This window comes from Hippopotamus amphibius, chromosome 7, assembly GCF_030028045.1.
Source record: "Hippopotamus amphibius kiboko isolate mHipAmp2 chromosome 7, mHipAmp2.hap2, whole genome shotgun sequence".
Classification (NCBI taxonomy): Eukaryota; Metazoa; Chordata; class Mammalia; order Artiodactyla; family Hippopotamidae; genus Hippopotamus; species Hippopotamus amphibius.
This window is the reverse complement of record NC_080192.1, coordinates 11592677-11605017: the sequence shown is the minus strand read 5'-3', so window position 1 is coordinate 11605017 and position 12341 is coordinate 11592677. Positions and strand designations below refer to the sequence as shown.

The following is a 12341-nucleotide window of genomic DNA, read 5'->3' as shown; positions in this document are numbered from 1 at the left end:
ACAGATACCTCCTGGCCTTCCTCCACGAATGCCAGTTGCTGGCTTACTTCCCTTCCACATGCTCGTGACAGATTCTGGACCTGCGGCCTTCCAGAGGCCACAGGCCCTGCTTCTGAGCCAACCCCGCCCTCTGGCGCCAGTCACAGCAGCCCTCCGAAGGCAGTCCTGGGGCCGAACCCTCGAAGACCTCGCAGTAACTCAGGCAGTTCCAATAGGAATACCAAGAACCCTGAGAAGAGCGCACACAGCACCCTGGGGCCAAGGCGGGACACCTCTGCTGTCTGGCACCCCCAGAGCAGGCATCTCAGCTGGGCAAGTGAGCCAAAGCGCAGCTAGGCTGCATGAAGAAGAAGAGGGGTGGGCTTTCCCAGCTGGAAAGCCCGGTTTGCCTGGCAACTGCCTCCACAGGCCAAGGGAGAGCTGGGAACAAGAAGGGGCAGACAGCCTGGCCCCGAGGCCTCGGAGTTCCTGTGCACACACAGGAAGGACAGCCCACCTCCCAGTGGGGTGGGGTGGGACAGGCCAGGCTTCCTGCGGGAGTGTGTGCCAGTTATTAGAGGAGGCGGCCCCTGAGGATCACTTGTAAGAGCTCAGGCTTCAGAGGCAAGCAGCTCTGGGTAGAAACCTGGGCAGAAACCTGGGCAGAAACCTGGGCTCTGCACTCCGTGTCTTCATCTGCATAATAGGGACATTATGGCCTTACTTGTATGTAAAGGCCTCCCCAGAACAGCAGCCATCACTGACAAGAGTATTAATCACAGGAGGGGCTGGGCAAGGGCAAGAGGGTGGTGGGAGTCAAGCAGAAAAGAGGGGCAGCCTGGGAAGGGATCACAAGTGCTCCGAGAGCCCAGACAGACTGGAAGCTGTTGACAGTGCAGACCCTAGTTTTATTGGTCCAGTTTGTTCACAGTGGAGCCTCCTGCGAGGAGAACTGAAGGGCCAGCTAATGGTGGGGGAGGGTAGTGTCTCCAGACGTCCAGAGTCAAGGGTTTGCAGGGTGCCCCTAGCCCAACACGTCTGCCGCTCTGGCGCCTGGGAGGAAAGTGGGAGGTGGCTCTTTGAGGGGTGGACACAGGGTAATTTAAGTGCAGGGCCCAGGGTCTGTTCTTCAGAACGGGAGGTAGAGGGGATCGCATGAAGTTCTTTATTTCAGACCTACAAAAAACGAGAGAATTATATATATTACTCTCACTTGTCTGGGTTTCTTTTTTCCTTCTTTTCCTTTTTACAAAACAGCAGCAGGAAAGAAAAACGCAGGAGGCAGATGAGCCAGGCACGGGGGTTCAGATCAGAAGGGAGCAGGGACACAGGACCAACAGTGACTGCAGGCTGGCCCTGGGGCTCTGGCCCAGCATCCTGGGAGCACGGCGACAAGCCCTAGAGGGAGCAGAGAGACAGTGGGGGGAAGACGGCTGTCCCAGCTCGGCGGAAGCCCCGTTCCTCGGGCGGCCACCCCGGCGGTCAGCCGGGTTCGGAGCACTTGGGGCTCCTGTGTTTGGAGGCCTGGTCTCCAACGCACGGGCCCACAGGGGCCAGACACAGGGAGGAGGCGGGAAGGGCCGGCACAGAAGGGCTGTGAGTTCTATTAGGGTTCCCCTGGGGCCACGGGGCCCAGGCAGGCGGGGGCAGTCAGGACTCTTCCCTGCTTGTCAGCCAATCAGCTTCTTCAGGAAGGCCTCCAGCTGGTCCTCATCCTTGATGCCCACAAACTTGTCCACCACGTCCCCATTCTTGATGGCTAGCACAGTGGGCACAGCTGACACCTAGGTGGAGGGGAGAAAGGCGGCCAAGTTACTCAGAGGTGAGCTCTTTGGGGAGAGGGCCGGTGGCTTAGGCAGGGCAGTGATTGCCCGAAGCCACGGGTGGGGCCCCTTTCCTTCTCGCAGGGGTACTGCACGGCCTGCAGGTCCACCCACTGGAGAAACTTTTCCATTGTGGGCTCCCAGCAGTACCCTGCCTCCCCCAACCGCATGACTGACTCACTGTCCCAGTGGTTTGGCTGGAATGACAGGAGAGATGAAAATAACCCACGCAGCTGCAGGCCAGGGCTGGGGGCAGGGAGGAGCCCAGGGGCGAAGAGAACCTCCCCGAGGGGCGGCCTGACACAGGGGGACCAGGAGAATCTGAACCCTGGCCTTGCCACTCATTAGCAAGGGGGCCCTGGCCGGGTCACACCACCTTCGGAGCCTCGGTGCCCTCGTCTGTGAAATGGGGATGAGTCTCTATGGCGCAGGTTTAGGACAGCGATTAAAGTTTTGTGTATAAAGCTGAGCGGTCAGGAGCTCAGGCTCTGGGGCTGGCTGACCCAATCTTGGGCCATTCTGGGCGAGCCACTTCGTCGCTCTAAGTCTCAGTGTTCTCCTCAGCAAGTGGAGATGCTACCGGGCCTTACGTTAGCGGGTATGGGGGCCGAATGAGGTCATCTCTGCAAAGCCTCCGCACAGTGCCTGGCACCCGGCACACAGTGGGCACTCAACACATGAAGGCCACAGAGGGCACGTCACACAAGTCGAACCCAGGGCCCCACGGGCGCTCCTTCAGCTCCACGCCACGATGGTTAACCCGCTCCAGAAAGTCACTGACTCACACTGGGCCGTGTGGGAGGAGGGGCTCAGCCTTGTGAGCTGATGTTTATTTATTAGGGGGGGTTGGACATTCTTGGCCTGTGAAACATTTTCTCAAGCTCCCCCAGGGGACCTGTATAGATTACATGGCACCGTAAATGAGACCCAAGACCAGACCTGCTCTGGCATCCTGCGTTTTCTGCTGCCTGGCATCCATGGGCATTTGAAAAGACCATATAAACAGAACAAGATAAACACAGACTTCTCTTACATACAAGTTAACTACAAAGTAACAACAGCGATTTCCACAAATTCACCAGTGCTTCCCATATCCCCAGTGCTGTCCTGCCCATGAGTCACCCCAGGAAGCCAGACTAAAGACTCAGGATGTTCTAACTGTGCCTGTTACAAAACTGTTACAAAACAGAAGCACACGCCTGACCCGCCCAGCCTCACGTCTGGGGTGCCCCCGCCACTCACTCGTTGACTTTATGTGGCAGGCTGTGCACCCTTCTCCTGACAGGCTTCGGGGACAAACGCAGCAGGTCAGATGACAGCGTCCCTGTCCTTGTTAGCACCTTCAGGCCCCTTCAAGGACTGTCCTGGGGCTGCTGTGGGTGGCAGCTGACATGCTTCCCAGAAGCACTGTGCCGGCAGACCCATCTGGCGGGGAGCTGAATATGTGAGCCCCTGCTCGTGGCCCCACCACTGGCTCCTGTCCTTGTCATTCCTGCCCCCGGCATGGGTGACAGCATGAAGCGCAAGGTCCAGCATGTGGCTGCCCGTCTCCAGGCCCAGAAAGGCTCCCTCCAGGATGCGGTCCCTGGAGGCGCCCCAGGGCCCGCACGCGCTGTCTCTTGCGCCCTCTACTGGTCTGTGGAGGCAGCGGCCTCACATCTGGCAACTCCCAACCGAAGCACTGGGCTCAGGCTCTAGCTGCTCCACCTTGCACTCACTGGATCCCATGCTGGCCTGTGTGTGCTTCTTTAACGGAGATAAAACTGCATCCCAGTGTCTGAGCAGTGGTCTAATTGTTTTTATGGGTCCTCCTTCTAAGCAGGACCCTATGCTCACCGAGGTGGCTTGGAGTAGACTCAGTTTTCCTCCAGAATTCCAGATGATTCCCTTTACAATAGCAGTTGTGTAAACTCACGCATGTGCTTACACACGCACAGACCACGCCGTAGTTGGTGTAGAGACATGCCTTGATAGTATTTTCGTGACAACCAAAGTCTAGTCATTACTGATCAAGGGAGTTCTTTGAGGTTTGAGATTACATACACAGACAGACAGACAGACAGACAGACACACACACACACCACACAGCCATGGGCTTGCCAGAAACTGGATATTCTAGGACATTGCAGGGATACTTGGGCTGTGATTGGACTTCCCTTACCCCCAAGAAGGAGGATGTGGCTTTGCTGACCCTGAGTTCAGCTCACAAATCTGGAGGGGCTGATGCTTGTAAAGACTGCCTTAAATGGAAGCACACAGGTCCCTGGCACATTCTTCTGGAAAGGCCATGTAAGTCTAAGAACTCGGCTTGCCTCTCAATTCTGGCACCACTGAGGAACCCGAGGGGCCAGAGAAGAGATGAAAAGATGCGCTAAGATGCGCTGATCTCCTCTAGGTCGGGAAGCCACCTGGAGGCTTCCATGCTTGGCTAAAGGCCCCGGGAACTCAGGAGGGTGCGTGCGTGCGTGTGTGTGTGTCTGTCTCTCTGTCTTCCCACCAACCTGCAGCCCTCCCCACCCCCCACTCACACTGCCACTGAGCTCGGTGTCCCTGCGTGGTCTTCTCCTGTCTCACCCCAATTTCCTCCATTTGTGACCTGCTAAGGACCTCCTGAAGGACAGGAAAAGCACTAGGTGTCACAGGAGACTGGTGACCTCCTCTTCAGCCAACTGCAGAACACAAAGGAAAAGGTCACTGTCACTGCAGCCACGTACTGGTGCTTTTTAGGTGTCAGGGACCACTCGTGTGTGCTGCCTTATCAACTCCTGCCTCAAGGCGGGCTCATTTTAGAGATGAGAAGACTGCGGCTCGAAGGCTGAGTGACTGAGCAGTAGGGCTGGGATCTGAAACAAGATCTGTGTGACTCTGCTGTTGTGACATCAAACCATGCTGCACCTCGGCCCAAGAGCAAGGGACTGGAGATAAATATTGAGTCCCATCAGGGCGGGCAAGGACGTGTGGGGAAGCATTAAAAGCATCTCACACTTCAAATGAGAAAGGCTAAATGCTTTGTAGAAGCTTTTGGATACAGGAGGGTTCTTGGAGAAATGATTACTGAAAGAATCAAATCCAACTACACGATATCCTGGAGAAGGCAAAGCTGTGGCGATAGTAAAAAGATCAGTGGTTGCCAACAGTTCAGGCGGAGAAGGGAGGAAAAGCAGAGCACAGGGGATTTTTAGGATGATGAGACTATTCTGTATAAGAGAGTGTAACGGTGGCTACGTGTCATTGTATGTTTGTCCAAACTCATGAAACATACGTCACCAAGAGTGAACCCACTTGCTGACGGCGCCTCCCCTAGAAGGCCAGCCCAGGGCTTCAGAGCTTCTGCTCCTTGATGTTTGGCCCTGGACTCCCAGCAGCAGTCTCACCTGGAAGCTTGTTAGAAATACAGAATCCTGGACCCTTCCTGGACCTGCTTTTTAACAATATCACAGGTCATACTCAGGTTTGAAAGTGCTAATTTAGAAAACTTTCAAAACAGGGGGTCAGGGTAACGACTGAAGTACTGTGCACCCCAGCTATGCCTTACTTCAATAACACTGAAATACTGTTCAATGAACTATGAGGTTATACAGAGCAATAAAAAATTCACATAAAAAACTCAAATGAGGTACCCCAAATATTGACGGTAGTTTGTTTGCATGGTAAGATTATTGCTATTTGGTTGTCTTCATGATACTGTTTAAAGGGCATTCTCTATGAGAAAATAAAAGGATAAAACTCCAAGTGTGAGGTGAGCAGCAGAAGCCCCAGAGGAAAGCATTAGGGTCAAGGTCTTCACCCCGATCCACTCTTCCTCCCCAGGGTCTGCACGACTGGGGAACACCCAGCCAGAGGACCTCAGGAGACAGGTAAGCAGAGAGCTCTTCACTCCGCTAAGCCAGGGCAGCTCGGGGGAGGGGTGGGGCACCCCAAGGCCCCAGTCTACGTTCCCTTCCCTCTCCTTTGAGAGATGGTGAGATGCTAGGGTGGACAGTTGACTGAAGCATAGATTGTGGTGGGAGGGGAGAGGAATTTGTGTGAGGAGGGCGACTCACCCTGAGGGTGTGTGCTGGGCTTGGCGGGTGGCAGAAGAGCCTGGGGAGAATTACATTCCCTGAATATAATTTAAAGCAGTTTCTCCAAGTCCATCCACCATTTGGAAAAGGCCTTCAGGCCTTGGAGGAAGCTGTCCCAGGAGGTACTATTAATCTCTTACCTGAAACTTTTTCCTCAGACTCTCTTCCAAAACAACAGGTGTGAAGGAAGGAAGGAAGGAAGGGAAGGGTGGGTGAGGGGTCAGGAAGAATCCCTGCTGGAGCTTCCTAAGTCCTGCAATGACATCAGCCCAGGACCTGGCAAAACCAGGAGGCCAGGCCCAGGGGCCGTGGGCCTAGCAGCCTTGAGGTCTTTCTATATGACCTGCGTACTATATGGCCAGTGGACAGAGGAAGAAGATCCTACAGGAGGACCCCTCCCCTCCGCCCCCCACCACTTCCCAGGCTTAACCACAGGACTTCAGGGTCCTGCCCTACGTCATCCGAGATGCAGGCTCCCTGGAATGCAGGAGGAGTGGCCTTGGGAATTCTCACTACCTGTGTGACCACAGTTGGAGGAGTGAAGGTGCACTCTGGCCAGATCCAGATATTTCAAGAGAACCAGAAATCTGGACTTTTACGTGCAATCTTCTGAGTTTTAAATATCAGCAACTGATTCAGTATCTTATTTTATTTTTTATAATTTATTTATTGATTTATTGATTTAATTAATTTATTTATTGGCTGTGTTGGGTCTTCGTTGCTGCACATGGGCTTTTCTCTAGTTGTGGCGAGCGGGGGCTACTCTTCATTGTGGTGCGCGGGCTTGTCACTGTGCGGTGGCTTCTCCTGCTGTGGAGCATGGGCTCTAGGCATGTGGGCTTCAGTAGTTGCAGCACATGGGCTAAATAGTTGTGGCTCATGGACTCTAGAGTGCAGGCTCAACAGTTGTGGCACAGGGGCCTAGCTGCTCCACGGCATGTGAGATCCTCCCGGAGCAGGGCTCGAACCTGTGTACCCTGCATCGGCAGGCAGGTTCTTAACCACTGCACCATCTAGGAAGTCCCAGATTCAGTATTTAAAAAAAAAAACACTTTGAGCCAGACTTCCCTGGTGGCACAGTGGTTAAGAATCTGCCTGCCAATGCAGCGGACATGGATTCGATCCCTGGTCTGGGAAGATCCCACATGCCGCTGAGCTACTAAGTCCGTGCGCCACAACTACCGAGCCTGCTTTCTAGAGCCCGTGCTCCGCAACAAGAAAAGCCACCGCAATGAGAAGCCCGTGCACTGCAAAGAAGAGTAGCCCCTGCTCGCCACAACTAGAGAAAGTCCACGCACAATAATGAAGACCCAAAGCAGGCAAAAATAAATAAAATTTAAATTTAAAAAACAAACAAACAAAACACTTCGAGAGAGTTCCCTGGCGGTCCAGTGGTTAAGACTCAGCATCACCAAGGCAGGAGATGCGGGTTTCTATCCCTGGTCGGGGAACTTGGATCTCACATCCTGCATGGTGAGGCCAAAAAATAAAAATACTTTGAGGGCCAGACCAATCATGTTAGTGGGCTGGATGTGGCCCACAGGGCACCAGGTGCGACCTTGGCTCTGGAATGACACTATGCCCAGCATGGCTATCCAGGCCCCTTCCAATGTGGCCTCAGTTGGCTTTCCCAGCTGCCTGTCCTCTCACTCCTTGCTGGACCCTGCACCCTGGCCATTCAGCCACTGGACCGCTTCCACTTCTCCAACTACAGTGGTCTCCAAGGCCCAGAGGATGCCCCTTATCCCAAGCATCTCCTGCCCCGCTTCCTCTGCACACTCTGCTCCAGGCACACAGGCCCTGATATTCTGTGAGGAAACGTGTGAGACCTGACCTCAGGGCCTTTGCAAAGGATGTCTGTTCTGCCCATATCGCTCTGCCAAAGAGCGGCATGGTTCACTCCTTACTCCCTCCAGGTCTTCGTTCAGCTGTCAGCTTCTCAGTGAGGCCTTCCCTAGCCCCCTCTTTAAAAAAGGAAAGCCTCCCCAGCCCCGTGCCCAGCACTCCCACCCCCCTTCCTGATTTCTTTTTCTCCATGACACTTATTATCTAAAACAGGATCAGCGAACTGCAGCTCATAAGCCAAATCCCCTGCCCACTGCCCATTTTTGTAAATCAGGTTTTACGGGCACACGGCCGTCTGTTCAGATACCTTCTGTGGCTGCTCTCATGCTCCAAGACAGGTGAGTATTTGCAACAGAGACCAATGCCCTGCAAAGCCTCACACATGTACCACTTCGCCCTTTAGAGAACAAGTTTGTGGATGCCCAATCTAAAATACGAGCATGTAGGCTCCACGAGGGCAGGGATTTTGTCAGTTTCATTCACTGCCACATCCTCAGCACCAAGTCACAGCCCTGGAATTGAAGGGACTCTGACTACACGTCAGTGGAAGGAACACACGAGCCAATCAAACACAGGAGAACAGCTCAGGTCTTTGTGTTTGCTGTGCTCTCCGCCCTGCCTTCTTCTCCGTGCAGCCTCCACACCTCCGCTCAGAGGGTCTCTATAATGTGACGCGTTCCCTGTCCCCTTTACTCCTCCCACCCGACCCCGGGAACAAGCTGCTCATCTTATTTGCGCCAGGATCATGTAAGCCTGGCACACCGTAGGGCTCACAGACAGAAGGATGAATTCACAAATGAGGGAGGGCATCACCTTCCCAAGACTCAGATTAAAACCTGGTGTTTGGGGTCACACATCCCACTGCTTAAAGGTGGTGAAGAGAGACAGGAGGCTCAGAGGATCAATGGAGTCACATCTGCAAAGTGCTCTGAACCCCTGAGATCTCTACAAAGAACCAAGACGCCCCCTTACTGACTCTCTGGTGGTCCCCAAGACATCCCCCGCTATTCTGTGGCCCCAAGCACTCCCCACACCAGTTGCCCTATAGCCATCCCCTGCCGAAACATACCTCATACTCTATGGCGAGGTCTGTGTGGTCATCAATATCCACCTTGGCCATCACCACCTTTCCATGCTGCTTGGCCACCACCTTCTCTAACCTTGGCCCCAGGATCTTGCAGGGACCACACCACCTCAGGAGGGGAAAAAGAAGCACCCCGTCTCAAAAGCGCTCGTTAATCAAGCTATGGTTTCCCAGGACCTCCCTTTGACCCACATCTTTCAGAGGGACCATCTGGCCTCATTACCTCTGTTTACAGTGTTTGAATATTAACCTGTAATGCTTACATGCCAGTTAACTCCAGGAGACTCTGCAACTGGGGAATTTTTACAGGTCCTGGATTTCTAAAACATGTGCTTCATCCTAAGACTCTTAGAAAGGTTCTTTCACTTTTTCACTATATCTAAAAGAAATACACTGCATAGAGATGAACATTGGATTTGAAGTTAAAAGATCTGGGTTCAAAGACAGGCTCCTACCAACCAGGTGATTGTTCCAAAGCCTCAGTTTCCTCATTTGAAAGAGAGACTCTGGCTCTCAAAGCTATGATGAGAAATCAACTAAGGCAATGTGCACAAATGTGCTTTGTAAACTGCAGAATTACTTCAGACACCTCACGGACTCAGAACTAAGGGAACGGAAGCCAGCAGCTAGGGAGCATCTACAACTGCCGGCCACTGTGCCAGGACCTTCTCAACTTTTACCACACAGAACCCTCAACCCTGCAAAGGAAAAGAAAATGTGTTCCTGAGAAACTGAGGCCCATACAAGTTACAAGACTTGTGCAAGGTCTGCGACTGCACCAAGGTGGTGTTCCCAGTGTCTTCTTTTAGCCCCAGGTTACTCTGTGATCCCCCAGGCCCTGTGTCAACTGCCATCACTGCACTAATACAGGTATTCCCCTCTAGGTGGTAAGTGCAGGCTGTCATCCCTAAGTATGTGGCACTAAGGACAGTGCCTGGCACTGAATGAACAAACTCACCCCCTGCTTCTTTGCTGGAGAAGAAGATGAGGCATCACCCCACTTTTCATCCATTTTGGAAGTCCTCTCTGGTATGCTCATCAGACCAGGAGGGCAGGACAGCTCTGCCTTCCACAAACCCCTGGCTGGTGACTCCTATTTTATTCTCAGCCTTTAAACCCTTTGCATTCAGAGATTTCAATGAATGAGCTCACAACACCTAAAAACCCAGTCTGCAAGACCTTATCTCCTATCACAAGTGAAGACAGGGAGGCACAAGGACACCACATGGCCTGCCCAAGGCAACATGGTGAGTCAGAGAAAGAACGGGAAAGAGAGCCAAATAATCTGTCAGTGGTTTGTGCAGAAGGCCTTCCGACTTCTAACTCAGGCTACACTGGCTTCTTTCAGGATGCCCCATTCCAAAGGGTCTGTCTAGTAGTTCTGGAGTCAGGCATCTAGCCAGGCCCCAAAGGTCCGGAAATGAAGAAGGCCAGGCCAACAATCAGAAGGCCACAGACATTTCAATATCCCTAATACAAACTCACACAGCACTGGAAAGAAACTCCTGCCCATCCCCTGCATGCCTGGGCACCGCTGTTAGCAGGGCACTGGTAACTTTTTGCCAGCCCTTTCCAGTTTGCCTGGCAAGATGTTAAAATAAAATCAACTCTCTGCAGGGCCAGAAGCTGGTATACGCCAAAAGTCAGATGATACTGCTTTGGTCCAAGCTGAAGATGGTCAGCGCCATGAGGGGCAGTGAGATACACAACACAAATGTTTCCCAGCACTAATCACAGTGAGTTTTGAAGACTGTTTACTAGTCTGTCTCCTACCAGATTAGACTTAATCTCTGAGAGAAGGGATTGGTCTCATCAATCTTTGGAATGATTCTACATATCAGAAGCATCAAATGTAGTACTGAGACACAGCAGGCTCTCAACAAACAAACACCCGAACAAGTGATACCCCAGTCTTCCGCCAACCCCCCAGGACTCACTGTGCGTGGAAATCCACAACCACTGGCGTCTCACTGTTAACAACTCGGTCTTGAAAGTCAGGTCCATCCTGGATGTTAAAGGTCGTTGCACAGACCCTGGTGGTGTATATTGACCGGGCTTGGCTGGGTGCTACTGTCAGGTTACCAGGACTGCGCTGTGGGGTCTGCGCGGCCCTGGAGGCCAGCGGTGCCCACTGACTCTGAGAGGGCTTCCTGGAGATGACGGAGGTCAAGAACCTCCTCAGGAGAAGTCGCTGAGCCATCTGTGAGAGGGAGAGGCAGGAAGAGTGGGGGCAGTCAAGACAACGGAAAAACAGAGGTATGGGGAAGTACTGGGGGGCTCCACATGCAGGGCCAGAAGTCAAATGCCAGGGAACAGAGAACAACGAGAGTCAAAGGTTAGAAGGAATCGAAAACCGGGACAGGAAAACTGGGTCGACAACCAAAGAATCAGGATAGTGGTGGAATTACAACAGAAGGGAAGGAGGAACCAATATTTACAGAGCACCCGCTAAGAGCCAGGTGTCGTACATACATTACAGTCCTTCTAGGTCAACCTTGAGGACGTTTCTATAATGCTATCGCTCATAAGGACTCCCGAGGCTCAGGTAAATTGTGACATGTCCAAAATAACCCAATGAGTAAATGAGAATCAATACTGGAACCCACGGCGGTCTGATAAGTCCTTACTCTATCGATTACTCTTTTTAAAAGTGTTTTAATGGGAAATTTAGGACAAAGGAGGGGTTGTCAAAGGATCAGGAAAGAAGAACCGCAGCAATTCAAGGAGGAACGAAGAGGCACGGGGTAGGAGTGTGGGGGGAACTAACAAAGAAGGGACGTGTGTGTGGAGGGAGCGGGGGGACTGGACGCCAAAAGGGACCCCGGCTCCCCAGATAGCAAGTTCCCCCAGCCCAGGGCCTCCGCCCGCTCGGCCGCCGGCCTGCACAGGAACGCGCCGACAGAGTGCCTCAGCCTCGAGCCACCCCCACGGGCCTCCTACCTCCCTGCAGCGAGAGCGGAGGGATGCACAGCGCGGCCCTGCCCACCGGTCAAGGGCACTTCTGTTGTCACTTCCTGTGGGGCGGGCCTTTAACGTCACTTCCGGGGACAGGCTACCTGGAGCAAGCCTCTCCGCAACGTGAGGGGTGGCGGGGGCGGAGCCTCAGTTAGGGACCGGAAGAGAAGCGCTCTTGGAGGAAGAGACCGGAAGAGGGGCGGTCTCTTGGGGGAGGGGCCGGAAGGGGCGGGTCCTCGTGGGGGGGACCGGAAGAGGCGGTGGGCCCCAGGGGAGGGTCCGGAAGAGGAGGGAGAGGAGGAGGGAGCGCCGGGCAGGTATTAGCTGGAGAGAAGGGCGGGGAGGAGGTGTGGTTCTGGAGTTTGCACGATCTTGCTGCCTTTTAGGTCAGCCAGCGTCGCACCTCTTTGCCTCATTGTCTCAGTGCTGCTTCGGAGCAAAGGAGGACGCTCTGTGGCCCTTGTCTGTCACTTGCGACTATATAACCTCGTGGTTTTCGAGCACGTCACCATGCCCCTGGGGGCTTCAGTTTCCCAGTACGTGACGTGAAAGGCTGGGCTTGTGCTCCACCCAGGCCCCTCAAGCTTGTCT

At 53.5% G+C, this 12341-nt stretch overlaps 1 protein-coding gene across 2 annotated transcripts; it reads right to left on the bottom strand.

Moving 5' to 3' along the window:
* Positions 1–1126: 1126 nt before the first annotated feature.
* On the bottom strand, positions 1127–11823 carry TXN2 (thioredoxin 2). Of its 2 annotated transcripts, XM_057743131.1 has the most exons (5): positions 11736–11823; positions 10733–10995; positions 8781–8904; positions 1645–1763; positions 1127–1157 (listed from the first exon to the last, which is right to left on the bottom strand). In XM_057743131.1, exons 2-4 carry the CDS (start codon positions 10993–10995, stop codon positions 1650–1652), a joined length of 501 nt encoding a protein of 166 aa, XP_057599114.1. In that variant the 5' UTR covers positions 11736–11823; the 3' UTR covers positions 1127–1157; positions 1645–1649. The 2 variants fall into 2 exon arrangements, with proteins under 2 accessions (XP_057599114.1, XP_057599113.1); XM_057743130.1 differs by having other exon boundaries at positions 1127–1763.
* Positions 11824–12341: the final 518 nt, after the last annotated feature.